This window comes from Adelges cooleyi, unplaced genomic scaffold, assembly GCF_023614345.1.
Source record: "Adelges cooleyi isolate 19-005CV unplaced genomic scaffold, UGA_ACOO_1.1 ACOO_flye_CR_arks_rails_tigmint_CR_PRNA_30, whole genome shotgun sequence".
In the NCBI taxonomy this organism is placed as follows: domain Eukaryota; kingdom Metazoa; phylum Arthropoda; class Insecta; order Hemiptera; family Adelgidae; genus Adelges; species Adelges cooleyi.
Window position 1 is genome coordinate 17,600,709 of NW_026095971.1, and position 18,637 is coordinate 17,619,345.

The 18,637-nt window shown below is 30.2% G+C and overlaps 3 protein-coding genes across 5 annotated transcripts; 1 reads left to right on the forward strand and 2 right to left on the reverse strand.

The window, feature by feature from the left end:
* The first annotated feature begins 348 nt into the window (after window positions 1–348).
* Window positions 349–5,045, forward strand: LOC126838327 (blood vessel epicardial substance). 2 transcript variants are annotated; one of them, XM_050572666.1, is made up of 9 exons: window positions 350–671; window positions 848–950; window positions 1,030–1,406; window positions 1,483–1,640; window positions 2,018–2,120; window positions 2,290–2,430; window positions 2,532–2,697; window positions 3,526–3,642; window positions 4,780–5,041. In XM_050572666.1, the coding sequence occupies exons 2-8, from the start codon at window positions 923–925 to the stop codon at window positions 3,627–3,629; spliced, it is 1,077 nt and encodes a 358-aa protein (XP_050428623.1). In that variant the 5' UTR covers window positions 350–671; window positions 848–922; the 3' UTR covers window positions 3,630–3,642; window positions 4,780–5,041. The 2 variants fall into 2 exon arrangements, with proteins under 2 accessions (XP_050428624.1, XP_050428623.1); XM_050572667.1 differs by lacking the exon at window positions 3,526–3,642 and having other exon boundaries at window positions 349–671; window positions 4,780–5,045.
* Window positions 5,046–5,939: 894 nt separating this feature from the next.
* On the reverse strand, window positions 5,940–11,032 carry LOC126838090 (glutamate [NMDA] receptor subunit 1-like). The gene is made up of 15 exons (XM_050572209.1): window positions 10,634–11,032; window positions 10,030–10,281; window positions 9,868–9,960; window positions 9,685–9,786; window positions 9,128–9,402; window positions 8,949–9,062; window positions 8,746–8,893; window positions 8,470–8,686; window positions 8,273–8,407; window positions 8,034–8,191; window positions 7,581–7,964; window positions 7,348–7,505; window positions 7,104–7,276; window positions 6,771–7,024; window positions 5,940–6,513 (listed from the first exon to the last, which is right to left on the reverse strand). The coding sequence occupies exons 1-15, from the start codon at window positions 10,814–10,816 to the stop codon at window positions 6,250–6,252; spliced, it is 2,910 nt and encodes a 969-aa protein (XP_050428166.1). The 5' UTR covers window positions 10,817–11,032; the 3' UTR covers window positions 5,940–6,249.
* Window positions 11,033–12,080: 1,048 nt separating this feature from the next.
* LOC126838091 (uncharacterized) lies at window positions 12,081–16,584 on the reverse strand. 2 transcript variants are annotated; one of them, XM_050572211.1, is made up of 4 exons: window positions 16,336–16,584; window positions 15,874–16,214; window positions 14,308–15,325; window positions 12,081–12,454 (listed from the first exon to the last, which is right to left on the reverse strand). In XM_050572211.1, exons 2-4 carry the CDS (start codon window positions 16,204–16,206, stop codon window positions 12,372–12,374), a joined length of 1,434 nt encoding a protein of 477 aa, XP_050428168.1. In that variant the 5' UTR covers window positions 16,207–16,214; window positions 16,336–16,584; the 3' UTR covers window positions 12,081–12,371. The 2 variants fall into 2 exon arrangements, with proteins under 2 accessions (XP_050428168.1, XP_050428167.1); XM_050572210.1 differs by having other exon boundaries at window positions 16,297–16,584.
* Window positions 16,585–18,637: the final 2,053 nt, after the last annotated feature.

An 18,637-nucleotide genomic window follows, 5' to 3' on the forward strand; every position in this document is an offset into this window, starting at 1 on the left:
TAATGTATTATTATTATAATAATAACAGTAATAAATATTTGAAAAAATTGTTCTGATTTCTGATCGTCGACGGGCATCTAATAATAATAATAATTGGTCGATAGTATAACAATACATTGATGATGGTTTCCCGGGAGGCAGCCGGCGGCACACGTGCGAACCGCCAACGGCACTATCGATAGTTGTGGCACAGGTTGCGGCAAGTATCGATTGTGCGCAGAAGGCGGCCGGTACGACGCGGCAAATATCGATATAATTCGGCAAGGACGTCCGTGAACGGCGCGGCGGCCGCGGTTCGATTCGACGTCCTACCCTTAGATTATTTTATTTGTTAACGCCTCTGCTGACCGCTCGCAGCTCGCTCAGTGTGTTGTGTGCGGCTGCGGCTCTGACTAGCTAGCCGGGTCTGTTAGTTTGTGCGGCACGTTCGTTTTTCTCGCTAGATCATCGCCGTCGTCGTTGTTTTTATTATGATTATTGGTAATAGTTATTAAAAAAAAAAGAAAAAAACCATATTAACGAATAAATTATTTTTACGATTTTTATCGGTGTTGTATTTTTGTTAATTATCAAATTTAACGGCGAAAGACGGTTGAAATTCGACAACGAAACGTGCCGTTTTCGTATCATGTCTTCTGTTGTTGCAAGCGAACTCAGTGCCATTATTTTAGGTAAGTGCGAGCGACGGGGTGCCTGCTCTTAAGACGTTGCCGTGTGTGTGTAGGCGTTTTGTCTTGTAATCGATTCGCCCTCACAACAACAGTTTTAATCCATTATCATAATATTTTATTCTATTCTCATATGACTAGGTAAATTATTTTAAACTTTTATCTTTGCACATTTCCAGGTCCTCAATTCGCCCTGGTTCACCCCGCATTACCTTGACCGTGCACTTTTGATAGAACCAATACAATTCAATTTAATGGACAACGCAAACTCAACTGCTCAAGGTAAGCACACGTTCAATAAAAATAATTGTAGCCCATCGTTCTTCGAGTGGACCTAACTTTTAGGCTTACATTTTTTTAGGTAACTATAGTTGCTATGATGGAGGAGGCTGTTCGGCCAACAACTATGTGGCATGGTCGTTGTTAAAAACGTTAATAGACACATCGCTCAGTCCATCGTGTTTACCTATGGTGTTCAACCATTCTTACTACCATTTATCGCACGCGATCATGTTCATTTGCTACATGCTGCCTTTTGGACCACCTTCCCAGTTGATCCTTTTTATACGTATTGCTTTGACGACCGCCACTGCCATAATGGCACTATGGGCTAGAAATGTCCAGTGCTGGGTGGACAGTCTATGGTGGAATTCTGCATCTTGTATTGTTAATCTGATTTACGTTTTTGTGTTATTCTACCAGCTAAGACCCATTCAATTTACCGATGAATTAGAACAAGTGTGTTAAATATCTGTTTAGATTATGAATTATTTTGTGCTGTGATTTAAACTATGATTTTGGATTATTTAATTAGGTATATAGATCACTCTTTCAACCTTTGAAAGTTAGCCGCATGCAATTCAAGAAAATTATTTCTTGTATGAAAATGGTTCGTCCATTAAAGACTCTAGAAATATTTGCTGAGGAGAAAGTGACAAAGGTTGACAGTTTGTCTTTAGTACTTTCCGGAAAGTAAGTTAAATTATTAACTCTGCTGGTCTTAAGACATGGATGCTAACTTAAATTCTTTAATTCTTTTGTTATTATTTATTATATTATTGTATTTTAAATATAATTTGTGTTAATACTTATAACACTAAATAATATTCTATTATTGAGTATGGGCTACAGTATTTTTGACTATAAAAAAAAACTGAACTATTAAGCAACTATTTATGTTATGAAAAAAAAATCTCTACAAAAAGCAAATTTGTCAAAATACTACTCAGTCTAAGTTTTTACTTGTAATAATATTGTTATTAAACATTGTGCTTTTATTTAATTAGGTATGTTGACAGTTATAAAAATGTATAATGTAAAATTGTACGTAAATTATTATTTTGTTTAAGATTGGTTATATCACAGAATGGAAATACATTACATTTAGTTTTTCCATACCAATTTTTAGACTCCCCTGAATGGTTTGGTGTTTCTACTGACGAATTCTTTCAGGTAATTATTACAAAATTAATTTACAGGGATTGAAAAAGTAAACAAAAATATACAGGAACATAAGGAATTTTTTTTTTTAATATTATGTAAATTTTTTAACTTTTTCAATCCTTGTTTATTTTGTATATATTATATATTTCTTTTAAATTTGATTAAAACAAAACTCCAGGTATCTGTTACGGCTGTTGAAGACTCTAGAATATTATTATGGCATCGGGATAAACTACGATTGTCAATAATCACTGATCAGTTTTTGTACACTATATTTGATCACATTCTCGGCAGAGATGTTGTTAAAAAACTCATGCAGGTATGAGTAGCTCTATATTCTTTGATTTTTAATCTAATAATAAATTAATTTACCTAAATAATTTCGACTGTAATTCAATGTGAAAACAAAATTAATTTTAGGCTAATGAAACGGTGTCGAATGGTCATTTGCCTAACCAATGGTACGAGAGTGAAGATGGTGAACTAACAGGCAATGTTAGTGATGAAAAACAAACTGTTCTTTATTTAAAGCGTAATGGTGATGGGCAGGCTGGAATTGAAACTATACTCAAACGGGAACTTCAAGGTATGTAAATGTCGTTTATTGTTTTAATGATAGATTTATGTTTTGCTTCTACTTGTTTTTATTGACTGTTCAATTTTGCATGAAAGTTGATTTTAGTAAGTAAAATAAAAATAGAAAAGTCATATATTTTACTTGAATCAATAATAAGTTTTAAAAAGTTTAACGTTCCTTTCATTTTTATTTAGTTTTTTAATTTTAATTTATTCAAAGTTTTTCTAGATATTATTTCTTTTAAATTTCTATGTATATTTTGAAGTTATATTTTTTTACTAGTAGATATGTAGAGTTTTACTTCATAAAAATTCTCAATCACTTTTATTATATTGTGTTGTTATTTAATTAATAATAATGTAATAGTATCATTGTTTTACCACTTTTAATTAATTGTTTAACTGCACCAATTAGTCATTTACTAACATTCTTCAAGTTTTATAAGGTCAAATCAGATTGTTTTCCGGGTTATTATTGAATTAATTATAAATTTGTTGTTTATCTATGATAATTATCAAACTTGCCACATTTTTATTAATCAAAGATTATTTAAACAATTTTTCAAGATTATTAATGTTAAGTATATTACATCTATACAATGTACAAAGATATAATATTATAAAAGATTTTAGTTAGTTATTTTTCTTTTTTTTAGAGAGATGGTTAAATTGTGTATTTTTTTAGATTATTAATGTGTTTAATTTAATTTATATACCGTATTATCAATTATTAGTCTTTTCAATTTTTTTCCTATGCACGATTGTATTTGAATTTGATGATTGTCGTTATCACTTATCATCAATACGTTTTTGCATGATTTACTTGTGTTATTATCAGAAAATGACCATGCATGTCTGGAAAACTGTCCACTGATTAACAATCAATCATCATGGTACTCTCAGCAAACACTGCGAGATATGCTAAAGACTGTGCACAGATAAGCTATTATTTTAAGTAAGTAATTTTATTTTTATGTGTAAAAATTTGTCCATTAAGTATATAATAAAAAAATGAAAATAAATATATGTATACATTTTTATCAACAACTTAAAAAAAGTTGTTTGTGTATTAAGTTTACAATTTGTAAAAAAAAAAAAAAAAAATGGTTTTGGATTTTGATGTATAATATTTAAAAAAGCCAGTACAGTGGGGTCGGGGTATACTGGGGACGGAGAGGTCACAGGTCTACTGATTTTATTATAACTGAAAGTGATAAAATCACTTTTAAATAAACTCTTCGATGCGAATCTGTGGATAGTATGTTCTAACCAGTTATAGCGGTTTAGAAGATATTGTGGGACCAGCAATAATGTACTTAAAATTTAATATTTAGTCTTGTGCAGGGTGGATACGATAAGGGTTGATCGTCTGTCTATAAAAATGTACTGTCATAGTTACCCATATATCGTAATTAACAATATAATGAAAATATTTTCATTACACATAGCAACCTAGAAACTGACTACGGCAAAGTGTAAATTTAACCTATTTTTGGGGTTTTTCCTTAATAAAAAAAAAATTGATTACAGATTTTGAGAAAATTGTATATTTTATAGACCCATTTTAGATCTACCTTCGGTCTAATTTTCAGATCTAAATCTCTAAAACTTTGCTTGAAAAAGTGAAATAAAGAAAAAAATTCTATCCCTTCTATAGGAGGTTTATGATATTTTTTTGGTTTGATAACTTTTATCAATAGTGTACTATGTTTGAAGAACAATTCATATAAATTTGGAACTTTTTCAACTATATTTAAAAAAGTTACAGAGCATTGTAAATTTAAGTTAAAAAATTTGTAAATTTTGGGTGTTTTTCTCGATTTTGATGGGGAAGGGGTGACTTTTTTAAATTTTTGGCCTCATTAAGTACCTTCCAGGTAAAATTTCTGATTTGGTATGAATTATAGAGTTGTTACACTAAGAATTCGGTTCAGCGGTTTACGAGATATCGTAGGTCCAGATACAAAAATAAAAACACATCATTGTAAAAACAATACCTTCTCAGCTCCGCACCGAAGCTAAAATAAATAAACAAAAAAAAATATATCAAAATAACACTTTTAATTTGTTTATGTATTTTTTTTTTTTTTAGGTGACCCAAATGCATGGAGGTTAAGCAGGATAGAAGAAGTCGACCATGAAACTCCTGTATAAAGTATACCTAATTGATAAAAAAAGAAGTATTAACAATTAATAATTTTGTGATCTTAGAAAGATAAGTTTATATTATATTATATATATATATATATATGTGTATATTTTTTAATTGAAAAAAATCTTGATCTTTGGTAAGAGCATACAACTTTAACCATAGTCAGATTTTATTTTTGGCACCTATCGAATTTAATAATCACTGTAGTAATTAATTAATTTATTATTAGTTTTTCCATTCTTAAAGTAAACCAAAAGGTAAACCTTATGTATATATAATTATATGTGCATATTAAGTCTTGTATTTACCTTTTTTTTTCAAATCGAAATAATTTAAGTACAGATACTTATATGTTTTAATTTATATTTAAATATATATAAATCAATGTTGTTTATTGCTGTTTTAATATTTTAATGTATTGATATACAGTAAATATTATTTATTGTTAAAGTGATAATTATGAAAAATAACTAGTCGATTATTTAATATTAAAAGTAAATAATATTATAAGGATGTTGTTACAAATTAAAATAAATAAATACAATAACAATCATGGCATTGTAATAAGTTGATTTTAAAAAAGTAAAGTGTAATTAATTAATATTTTAGTTTCGATCTGCATTTATTTATTTTATTTACTTTGATTAGTGGTGAGTAGAAACATTACTGGTTTAATAATAAATTATTTTCCTTAAAGCAGAAAATTATTGATATTCTTATGTTGAAATAAGTTATTAAATAAATCAATAACTTGATTACTACAATAACAATTATTTTGCAATAATTAGTTTTGACCAATACGTAATCTGATAACCTAATTTAGATGTAACTTTCTCATATTTGTTTCATAATTATTTTACCTTTGGTGACTTGTAATTTTTTTCAAAATAAATACAATTTATAAAACGTAATAAGAACATACAATTATAATTAATCGTAATGTATGGTATCTTACTTAAGGTTTTTTATACACTATCAATATAAATAAAAATTCTTAGATGTTCCTGGTTTATTAATGTTTTTATTTTTTTAATAGCAAATATAACAGCATTTAAGTGTTGTAGATTTATTTAATTTTTTAATAAGATAAAAGTGTTTAGAACTAAAACATTTAAATTTTGAACATGTATTATAACTATGTATAAATAGTAAAACATATAACAGAATTTTTATCTTTAACATACAATTTAATAAAACAAAAATATTCCGTTAACATGATATAGGAAGATGGCCATTTGTTTTGTTAAACAAGGTGAACTATACTAATGTTTTTGTTCTAAGAGAATATAACCTATCGACAAACTCATAAAACTTACGATAAATCCAACCTCACAATTTATCAAGGATAATAATATTAGATAAGATTTATAAGACTTCATGTATTAGCAATATTAACAATATTGGCAGAGATTACATAAAATTATTGTGATAGTGTAATGGAGGAACGCCACCAATCGGTGATCTTAATGGTATATCGTCACTCTTTCTGTGTACCATTTGTCGGCCGGACCATGCTCGTGTTGGACTTGGCGAGTTGCGGCATGTTCTTGGCAATGTTTCAATCGACCTTATAGGACTTTGTATATTGAGCACACTTCTAGGTAGCGCTTCAACTGATAGACTAAGTGCACCCACACCACTGCTTCTGCATTGCATTCTCATAACTTTGCGTTTCTATACATATCGAATAAATATATTAACTGTATTTATATTTATTTTAATCAATGATGTAGTCATAAAAGTATACTTAAGGTGAACTCACTTTTCACTTCTCTATATATAACGTAAATCGCATACTCTATCCATAAGGGCACTGGTTTTTTGTCACGAGTACATGCATACAAAGTAAAGTGGGAGGTGGGCACTCATGTGTATATATACTCTTAGACTACACGACCGATTTTAATGTTTAAAAACTAATTAGTACTTACTTGGACAATGGCCCTCCATGTTTGTCCATAATTACGGGCCAACTGCAATCGTTTTTGCTTGCGTACGTGATGTTTTTTATAGCCAATTTCTATAACTATCAAAAACATTCCAACAACTATACCAACAGCAACAAGTATAAATACGCCAGCCATATTTTTCAACCCCAGTGTGTTTGGCGTTTTCTCTTGATCTTCACACTGTTCTACTCTTCCTTGAAATATCCATTTATCATCTAAACTCTCCATAAATCCACCTTAATAAAGAAATAATCATTAATTAAAAATATATTTTTATAAATACAACAATTTATGAGTTATGTCGTAAGCACTTACTTTCGTGAAAATCTAAAATTGATAATGTAACTGATTCCGACCAAGGCGATCCTTTTTGTAAACCGACTCCATATCCAGACCGACCAAACAATTCACCAGCAGTAACCAATTGACAATCTTGAGCCGCTTCAAATTCTAATCTACTACTATCCCATATGAAGGCCATGAGTTTACTGTAGAAAAATCAATTTCAATAAGTTAATGAAATTGAAATAATGTTACATTATTATAATATGAGTCGTACTCATTTTTAACATCACGTATTGCATCTTCTGCAGTTTCATAGTTATTTGCTTCCATAGTCCTGTACATGTTTGAAAGTTCCACTTGACGTTTGAAATACATATCCACAGCAGATCCTTTTACTGTGGCACAAGTCAAATTTTCCATTGTACTACGAAGCTATAAAACAATTGTTTATATATTTATCAACAGCGTTTAAACATTACTAATAGTTTATTATTTGTATAACGTTACCCTAGCATCATTTATTCCGGACAGTTTGGTTTTTGGTCTTTCCAACACAAGGAAAGCAGCTAAGTTAGCAGTGTATGATGCAACGATTATCATAGCGAATCCAGCCCACACCATTCCCAGCACTCGTGCTGAAAAGCTTCTTGGAGTACCTTCTCCGATACCGCTGTTCAACAAGACACCCCATGCAAACCATGTAGCACTTGATAAATTTAGTGCATCTTCCTCGGTTCCATCTGCATTGATCAACTTAAACCGAGCAAATGGAGAAAAGCGATCGAGCAAGTATAAAACAAGGGCCACAACATGAACAGAACCCATAACGAGTACCCATAAGGTGTGACTAAATGGTTGCAAGAAAGAGACGAGGGTGGAAGAACGTGATGGCTGAAAAGAAAAATACAAAGAGATTATCATAAATGTATTTAAATAGTTTTGACAATTATTCCTCCTTACCTTTTTCTCTAGAATTGTAATTCCTTGATACTTGAATGGTTTACTAAACTCTATGAATTCTGCTCTTTCAGGATTAATAGTTAGAGGCGCTAATATCATATCCGCCCTTTCATAAACTAATTCTCCGATTAAACCATTCCATTCTTTTTTTCCGCTAGCTGAAAATATTAATTTTTGTTTTTTTAATATTACAATTCGGTCAATTAAATACTGAAAAATATGTATGGTATATTATTAACTTGAATTATTTCTTATTTCGTAATTTCCAAACTGTCCATCTGGTGAAAGTGATAGGCTGTAAGTAAAATTAATCGTTTTAGACAGTTCCACGAGTAGATCTATACAATATCCTTTGCAACAGTAGATTATAGGTTCTACAAATAAAACAAACATTTTGTAGTTTATTAATATTCATAATAATGTTAACCGTCTGTACCTTTAGCTGATGTATTGTACAATGGACATTTAATCTCATCTTTTTCACAATTCTCCCCAACCTCATTTTTTAATGGTCTGACATACACAAACGGTTTCTCTTCAATTGTTAAAACTTTTAAATGAGTCGGTATCATAAAGCCCTCTGGCTTATTTCTTAAACGTCCGGGCCACATAATATTTGATTCGTTAAGGCGAAGTTTCATTTTGTTAAGTTCCTGAAATCAATTTTACATTATTTTTGTTTTACACACAAACATACTAGCTGATTCCATACATTGTCAAAATAGTATTTTCCAATAGCGTCCTTATATGCCACTTCTTTGACATTAACTATATCATATTCAGCATAAATTCTATCTCCATTGTTATCAAAAGCCACCTTTCCTGTATGTCCATCTTTATAAACTTGTTTTTTTATGTAACTAAAAAAATAAATCAAATATTTAATGTTCTAATAAATAAATACTTAATATTTACTCAAAAAGAGTTTTGCCAGTATCCCAAATCGCTCCCGAGTTATCGCAATCAGCGGGTGGCTGAGTGATAGTTTTAGTACGATTCATGTCTGTTATTGCTGAAGCCAAAATATATCTGTAAACAGGAACGCAGAATTTTAAATTTATTTTGTTTTATACATTTTAGTTGTCCAAACTCACATGCTATCATAAATGTGTGCTAGCTCATTAGATGCATTGACTAGTTTTAATCCAATTGTACCTTCGGGTACATTAACAGCATCTAATGCTTGTTCTGTTACTATCCACACGTGTCCAGCTTCTGTCATGTTTCGAACAGCCGCATCTCTGAAAATTACCTCAGCATCCATTTTATTGGCGTACATCAAATACACTCTGGCCTGAGCACTCTTCATCTCATTGAGTTGGTTGTTGAAATGAGAGAGACCTGGTTCAAATTCAATCACCGCTTCAACCTGCAACAATCATACATTTTATAAATTAAAGTATAAAAGTATATATCGACTGCCCCAACGAAAAGGGTCGTATCTCGTTTTTTGCAACTTTTCAGGATGAACCAAACAAACATTCAAATTTAAATTCTTATTCTGTTTTTTAACATATCAGTTTGAAAATTTAGATACATGTTATAGCACGTATCCAAATTTTATCCTGAAAAGTTGCAAAAAACGAGATACGACTCTTTTCGTTGGGACAGTCGATATGTATATATATTTTTTTTAAATTAGATGTAAAACCTGAATTTTTTTTTCTATGTCCTCTCCTTGGTTCTGGGATGTAGTCTGAAATCTACCGACAAATGCACGACCATCTGTATCTGAGCTATGAATGAATATGACCTGCATGAATTAAACACAACCATAAAAATGTTAAAACAAAATATAATTGATTATATAATGATGGGAAGTAAATTTGAATACCTTTAAATAATTAAAATATTTGAGCAGTTCGACCCAAACCTCTGCTTGGTGTGAATACGGTGGAACAGTACGAAGAAATGATACGTGAATATTCTAGAAAAAAAATATTTATAAGAGTACAATGAAAATAAAATTCAAAGCAAATGAATATATGTTATTTACTTTGTCAGAGAAAGCAGAATCCCTGGATGATATTCCTATGACAGGTATATGATAGAAGCCACTGGTGTAGGAAACTGCAGCCGGAGATAGGTCTCCAATCTGCGGGAGTGATACAATAACGGCGTACACTCTACGCACAATGAGCTGTTTGCAGACGTTTAAAGCGGTTTTGATGGGATTTGGGTCCATTCTTATGGAATGAGCGAAAAAAGTGTTGCCTGGATTCACAAATGGCGTATTGAAATTGAGATGCTATAAATTAAAACACAATAATTTTTTTTTATACTACATATTATTTAAGTATAGGTAGTCGTAGCACCAATTTTATATGTCAAAAACACTTGTTGCATGAAATCATCACAATCACAGTGGCATATTCTGAAGAGCTATATAGGGGGTTAAATTAAGTTATTATTTTAGACATTGGTTATTTCTCATAAATAAAAACGACTATATATAGCTACTGTAGAATTTGACATTTCAATAACGATGTATTTCCTTGATTGTTGTCTTTTTATACTTAACACTAATGAAACCTAACCCGGAAAATATTGTTGGGTATGCCACTGCTCAGTTATACAGTATCAGGGGTGTAAGTACTCACTTCGATGGTCAGGTGAAAATACTCTTCGCTGGCATTGCTGCTCAACACTCCCCCGATGTGGAATTCGTGGGGATTGTTGTCGGTGTTTTCCTTTGTCGGGACTTCGCTGGCAGAGCAACGGTAATCGTCGTAGGCGAGCAACAACAGACAGTGGAAAATCAAATTTCCCCAGAATGGCTTCATGACGAACGGTGACCGATGGAAATGTGTTTGTAATTTGAACTAACAACGACTACCACCGAGCAGGAGCGGTAAAACGCCCAGTTTCGCGCGCGACAAGCATGTGTGATGAAAAATGGTCGCTCAAGTCGGGTAAACCGTAAACTTATGAAGTTTATTTGTTGTCTAAGTAATTACACTACCGGGGCCGCATGATGTCGTCTTCCCGGAATCGCAAAACTGCCAGGACGGGCGGATACTAGGTGTCGCAAAAAACAGAGTTTAAGTCCAATGGACCACAGAGCATGCTTGAGCCGGACCGTAACCATGGTGACCATATGGTACTTCCCCGAAGGGATTTATTGATCATCGTTCGCACAGAACTAGGTACGACGAACAATATTTTCAAATAAATGTATTTCTGGACATTTCAATTAACACACCTATGCCCCCTCATTATCTACCCAGATATTTAAAGCGTCTGGTGCAACATAGTCGTTAAAAACTGTAGTAATAATCGTAGATATAAATTATTTTACACTTATACATAAGTGTAACAATAATACACGTACACACTATATGGTCAGTTAGCAGACTACTCAAAAATATTCTAATCACAAATTTTAATTTTTGATCTTTTTCTGTAATATGTTGATTTAAAAATTTGACAGCAAAAAGTTAGAATGAAAATTACGATATTGTTATAGTATGCACATACCCAGCATGTATCGCAAAGATGGAATATCTGACAAATTAACCTATAAAATATGTACAAGGTGATACATCATAATTAATACAGAAGCTTTATACTTCGCCCGGAGTCATTTTCATTTCATTTAAACGACTAAAGGGGAATTAGTTTTCCCGTTGCTACCATTTAATAAATTAGGTAGCCGAGTGTTTGGTAACTATCTACACTCTACACCCTTCATGCATAACCAACAATGCTTAATCAGGATAATTAGTTAGTAGTAAGCCGAGTCAAGAGTCAAAATGAACGTGGGGACGGTGACGTGAAGAAGAATAACTAGTTAACATTATTTTAAGTGCTACAGTAAACATGTATTTGTAATTAATCTAATTAATACATACATATACTGTATACATTAGTAATAATACATACAAAACTAGACGAATGCGACAGTTTTACGACATCGCATCATCATTATTGTTTAAAAATGTAAATAGTTTAACTAGAAATTTGCAAGAAAACAAAAACAACAAATATATAGTAATCGATAGTTCAAAAATAAATAGTTCAAAAATTACTTGTAAAAAATAAAAGGATTTAATGTACTCTAGAATAATATGTTGCCGCCAAAAATTAAAAAAAAAAACAAATAAATAATAGTTGAAAAATTAAATTAATAGGCTAATTGTAGATATCTTCCAAGGTTTTTATGCATTTATTTAATACAAAAGCAACAAATAGATAGTAATCGATAGTTTAAAATAGATAATAAAAAGCTACTCTTGCCTAAAATAAAAGGATTAATTTTTTTATGCACTCTAGAATAATGTGTTGCCGCCAAAATAAAACAAAAATAACAACTAATAGTTGAAAAATTAAATTAATAGGCTAATTGTAGACATCTTCCAAAGTTTTTATGCATTTATTACCAGTAAAAAATTCTTCAACTGCTTTGGCTATAATCTCTTCGTCTAAAAAATAATAATAAACATAATGTTATGTCACAGAGACAGATTAGATATAAAGATTTTACCTAATCCGTGGTTATGACTTACGTCACAAGCATAACTCGCGTAATTATAAATTGTGTGTGATAACCAAATATATAGGTTATAGATACAGGGTAGCAGAGTAAATATACAGGAATATTGAAATTTTATGTTGTAGTATAATATACCATCTATTCAATAGGTATCATCCAGATGAACAATATAATGACTATTACTTATTATCAACTATCAACTTCACCATTTCATGTGAATAATTGCCTTAAACATATCTAGCTTAAAATCAATAATTATCTCGAGACTCGAGTTCGATTTTTTATAAGCCTGAAATTATGGTATTGGTTAGAAAAAATGCTTATCAATAAAAATATAATTATGATATTTAACAATACTGGCAATACAACTAAAAACCACATACAACTGTTTCAAAAGGAGTCCCAAATATGTAGATAAACGTACTGAGTACAGAACCTCCATTACTTGATTATACAAAGTTTTAAAAAAGTTTACTGAAAAAAGAGAAATAAAGAAAAAATGTCAACCCTTTCTAGGGGAAAGGGTTTTCGATATGTATTTTGATTTTTCAAAGTATATGAATAGTGTTTTATCTGAAGATTATTTCATACAAATTTGGAATTACTTCGACTATTTTTAAAAAAAGTTATAGCGCGTCATAAGTTTAAGTTGAAAAATATATCAATTTTTGGGTGTTTTCTCGATTTTGATGGGGAAGAGGTGAACTTTTAAAATTTACGGCCTACCAAAGTACCTTTTAAGTACGTTTTCTGATCTGTATAGTTGCTGCATGAAGAAATCGGTTCAAGGGGTTAGAAGATATTGTGGGTTGATATAAAAATAAAAACACACCATTGTAAAAACAATACCATCTCAGCTAGGCATCGAAACTAAAACAACAAGCATTTAGACGAAACTATGGATTTGGCCAAGTACTAAGTTTCACTAAATTACCGAATATTCTGTACTTCCATAAATAGTTCCAGAGGTTCTTGCCTCTGGAGATAAAGGACTGTAAGCATAGAAAAGAGTTACTACTAAAGCGACTGACTAAAAAACAATTCCTTGCACTCTATAGTTATATACGTAGAAGTATAACTTAATGAAGTAGTCTGGTTGTTTCTAGTACCTTAATTATGCCATGGTATCAGTGAAACACACATTCCTTCAGCTGTGATAGATTTAGTTATACTATAGATGAGCAATAGGTACACAACCTAGGTATACAACCTAACATAATACAACATTGAAAAACCAACACCTTCTCAACTAAAGCTAAACAATAGAATCTAAATGCAAATGTTTCATAATTGGAGTTTAGTGGAGTGTAGAAGGCACTTAATCTTAACAGTGAAGCTGGTTTACTCTTTAAAACTGGCAAGAGTCAATAAAAATTAGGGGGCTTCACACTTTGTATGAAATAAGAAAAACTAAACAAAAAAAGGGCAATAATCTGAGAACCTTTTCGTAGTGGTACTATATTGAAACCACACTTTTAATTTTTTTTTTGGAATTGTTAATTCCAAAAAAAAAGATACCTCTTATTGAAACCACCGTCAAAATAATTTTAAAAAATAATCATGTATGACTCAAATGGATAAGTAGTTTTTACATGATTTGAACCTAGTATATACATAAAAAAATGTTAATATTCATTTACCAATTACAAATTACTTGTGTAATTCAATTACATAATTACCTAAAGTAATTTTAATGGTGCCCACACGCCTACACTAATGTTTCACTTTGTTGGTTAATTATTGAACAAATATTTTTATTTATTTATAATAGATTATAGTTACCTGGCCCATAAGTTCGATCCATGAGATTCTGGGAAATAAATTTAGCAAGAGTTTTGAATAAATTTCTATTGATGCGTCGAGCCTTGTAGTATGGTGTCATATAATCTACTACCAATTTGACAATTCTTTTGTGAGCAATTATTTTTTCTTCTTCTTCAGTTAATGGATCTGGTTCATAATTATGACCAGTCCCAAATAAATCATCAAAAATGTAATTCAGTCTTGTTTGTAATTCTTGAGGTAACTCAACCATGCTTCTCTGTAATTCATATGATTTAGCAACCCTTTCACATTTTAATTTATTTTTAAGTGTTTCTTTAATTCTTTTAGATCTCATAACAAGTTTTGAAGTTGTATGGACTTGAGTAGTTGAGCTTGGCAGATTTTTTACTGACTCTGTATCATCTACAGCTGTTAATCCTAATGCTATTAATTGCTCTTCTAATGTTAAATGTTTATTATGTACTGGAGAGTCTTGTAGATCTTTCAATAATGAGTTGACACCCAAAATATCTTTAGTAGAACTTCCAATATCATTTACTTGTTTTGATTTGATTTTAGAATCTACTAGTTGAGAAGTATCACACTTATAATTTGCATTAATAGAAAATTCATTGAGTGGGCTTAAATTGGTAAGATGTTCTAGCACAACATTACTATCACTAAATATTTCTGGTTCTGTCCTTTTAGGATTACTATTAATTTTTAAACCATCTTCATCTATATTATGTGACTTTGGAGATGTTTTCAAATTAGTAACATCACAAATATCATCATATTGATTAATTATTTTATTTGAAATCAAACTACTGTTTAGATGAGATTCACCTTCAATCTTAAGAGGTTGCAATGTCACTGATTGAATTTCTGTGTTTACACCAACACTAACCAGTTGTTTAGTTGAACTTTTATCTTCTATACATTTGTTTAAACATTCTAATTGGTTCTCTGATTCAATTAATTGTTGCAACAAAGCATACACTGTAGAATTTTTAGTACAGTTCTTGACTTCATTGATCTAAAAATAATGATAACAATGATGTTAATAATAACAAAGATAATACCTACTCAAGTCTAAAATATTTTAGTTGTCTATAGCTCAATTAATTATATGTTTTAACTTTGATGCTAGCTAAAAAGTTATTGATTTTACTAAGATAGTTTTACTTTAATATGATCACAATCGAATAACAATTGTATGCGTTTGTTACAACTGCAAACAATTTTGAGCAGACTTGACAGCACTTTTTAATAAAAACTATAGATTTTTTATTATATTGTAATCAATATAAATGTTTATATATTATGTAACATTTAATAACTTTTTTTTTTGTTAGGGTTAAATTAAACTCTATCCTTCAACTTAAACCCCAAAAATGTGTTAAGCAATCTGATAACTATTATTTTTAGTACTCGATACATAAGAGAAAAATAATCTTTTTATGACCAAGTATACCCAATTCTGAGCCCCTGCCACAATTTTTGAAATAGCCTAGGTCATCATGTGTTCACGCCTATGTGTACTACAAAATCTGTTTTTCAAAAATGTGTCTTAATCAAACATACCATACTTGACATGGTTTCTCGATAAATACTAGCAATCAAACATCTCTTCAAAGCTTTTTTTTCCATTTCAGTCACGCAAGTTTCAACACATTGATCAATTTGATATAAACATTCTTTCTGGTAACCTTTTGGTCCTACATCCAAGTTGTCATAAAGAATTTGACGAAGATGTTTTAAGTATTGATTCCGAACCATTTCACATAATATATCTACATTTTCTGGATCATCATCAACATCAACAGGGCTGTACGGCAACTCAATTTTCCAAATTGGATTCTTTGAAGTCAAATTCATAAAAGAATCTAGTATATTTGATTCAACTTGGACTGCCATTATTCAGCCTGTTAAATACGCCAGTAAATAATTTTTAAGATCAAACAAAGTTTTTAATTAAGATGAAAAAAATATCTAAATTTCTTTTACCAATATAAATACTAAGTATTATGGTATATTAAGGTATACCTTAAACTTTGATATCGCTGCCAATAACGACCCCAAGGCCTGGGTCAGATAAATGTTTATAATTATATTTCAAAACATTGCCTATTAATAATAATAATTAATATATGATAATCTAGCATATTAAAAAAATGATCTATACAATTTTTAGTTTAGGAGTATGATAAAAATAAACATTATTTATTTACTTTAGTATTATTAACCATGAAATAAAAATGTTCAAATTTGCATACTTATTAACGTAAACGAGAATCGAAAATCGAAATACGTTTTATCAAAAACAGTGAGTAATATTTTGCTAGCACATGTTATTTAAGTGATAAGCTGAACTGATAAGCATAGTATATTTAACGCAGAAAACCGGTCCCCGATTGCATAGACTATATAGTAATAACACAGCTACACAGTTTTATTTATCTAACTAATCTGTGGTAACAGTATAATATTAAATTTTATTTATTTTTCATTATTTTATGGTAAATGGTAATAATTTTTACCAAAATAATATCAATATAATTTATAAATTTATAAGAATACAGCCGTAATCCAGCAGCCATTAACGATCATACAAAATAATAAACATGATCGTGCATTATACAAAAAATTGTTTTTGAACTTTTTTGTTTCAATGTTTTATCATTTATTAAAATTTAAATACAATTTTTTCAGTTTCAATTTTGAAGTTGGCTTGAGTGTGCTCACCACTCCCAAAATTGTTTATGATCCTTCCACCAAATTACATAGTATGGGAGGGCGTTATAATAAAATAATTGGATATCCCATGGATACGTGTCTTCACGTTTTTTAATGAAATTGTACTCAAGCTAATATAGCTTCAGAGCCCAAGTACAATATTATGTATAATTATTTCTAACATCCGTTTTAGATGACAAACGTACAAAGCATATGCTTTTGTTTAGATATCTTGCATATATAAACGAAATTATTGATTATATTTACCAAAAAAAAACATTTATTTTATTAAATCACGAATGAATAAATGGTTTTAAATTGTTATTTAATTTTCTTGAAACCAAACAGTTCCCCATCCGAGTTTCTCAGACCCAGAGAGAAATTTAATTACGTTATGTTGGCAACAATGATGGAACGGTAAGGACTAAGCAGTAAATATAGCAGAACAAAATACAATTTTAATAAGTATGATTTAATTTATTAGGTACTTAGCAAAAATAATATACTTAATTATTTATAAATAAATAATTAAATATTTTATAGTTTTTGTAATAAGTATAGAGAGAGATAACAACATTTATCAAAATAATAAAGCGGACTGCCTGTCAACCAGGTTTCCTATAGTGGCACAGTATGTATATCTATCGGACATTTTTGTTAGTATAAATTAAAAACACATAAAATTACATATAATAGTTATAGTCTAAAACACATAAGGTAGTTTGATAAACATTGCAATAAATGTGTATATATATATATATATATATATAGATACAAAAATATAATAAAAAGTATGGAATATAAAAAAATAAAAAAAATACAACACACAGAATATAGATGTCTATGGATTATGTTTAAAGTATCCTTCATTATATCTAGACATATTGTTCTTTTCTAAGCATATGAGTTTTAAAGAAGTCCAATATTAATTTGGAGGCAATGCCCCTAGCACCAAACCATAGACCTTTTGCATCCCAGTTATCGATACCGATGCTGCAGGTATGGTATGGTAGGTAAATAGATATTTCTTTTTTCCTCGTTTACTTCATCAATTGATTCAAATTATTTGTCTCTTATCTGATTGTTGAATCGAGTATTAGGCCTTTGCTCTTTATACAATCTAAAACTATTATGTCCGCCCGTCTGTTTTGGTTTCCTGCTTCTGATTCCGCTATACAATGATTTAAATACCCGTTCCCGGCACAGGAACGTTTAAGAAGCACATCACGCCTATGTCGTATTTAAATCGGTAATTTTGTATTTTTTGGATGTTTGTATATATTTAGCATAAATAAAAACATTATACATTTACAGCATTACTAATAGGTCATTAAATATAGTCTAGGAATATATTTCCGCCACTAAATTGTGTAGAAACAGCGTAAATTTTATAAAATTGTCAAAAATAGTCGACTTTGGGCCGCTTTTCTGGCCTAACTTTTGCACTTACATAAAAATGCATAATAAGCAAGCAAACTTATAGATAATTATGTGACAAACAACTTTTACACAAAAATTTTTGTTCTAAGTATAACATTGACATTTTCATGTCTTAGCTCTGGCACATAACCAAAAAAAGCGTTATCACACGGAGATGGGGTTGAGAGTGAGA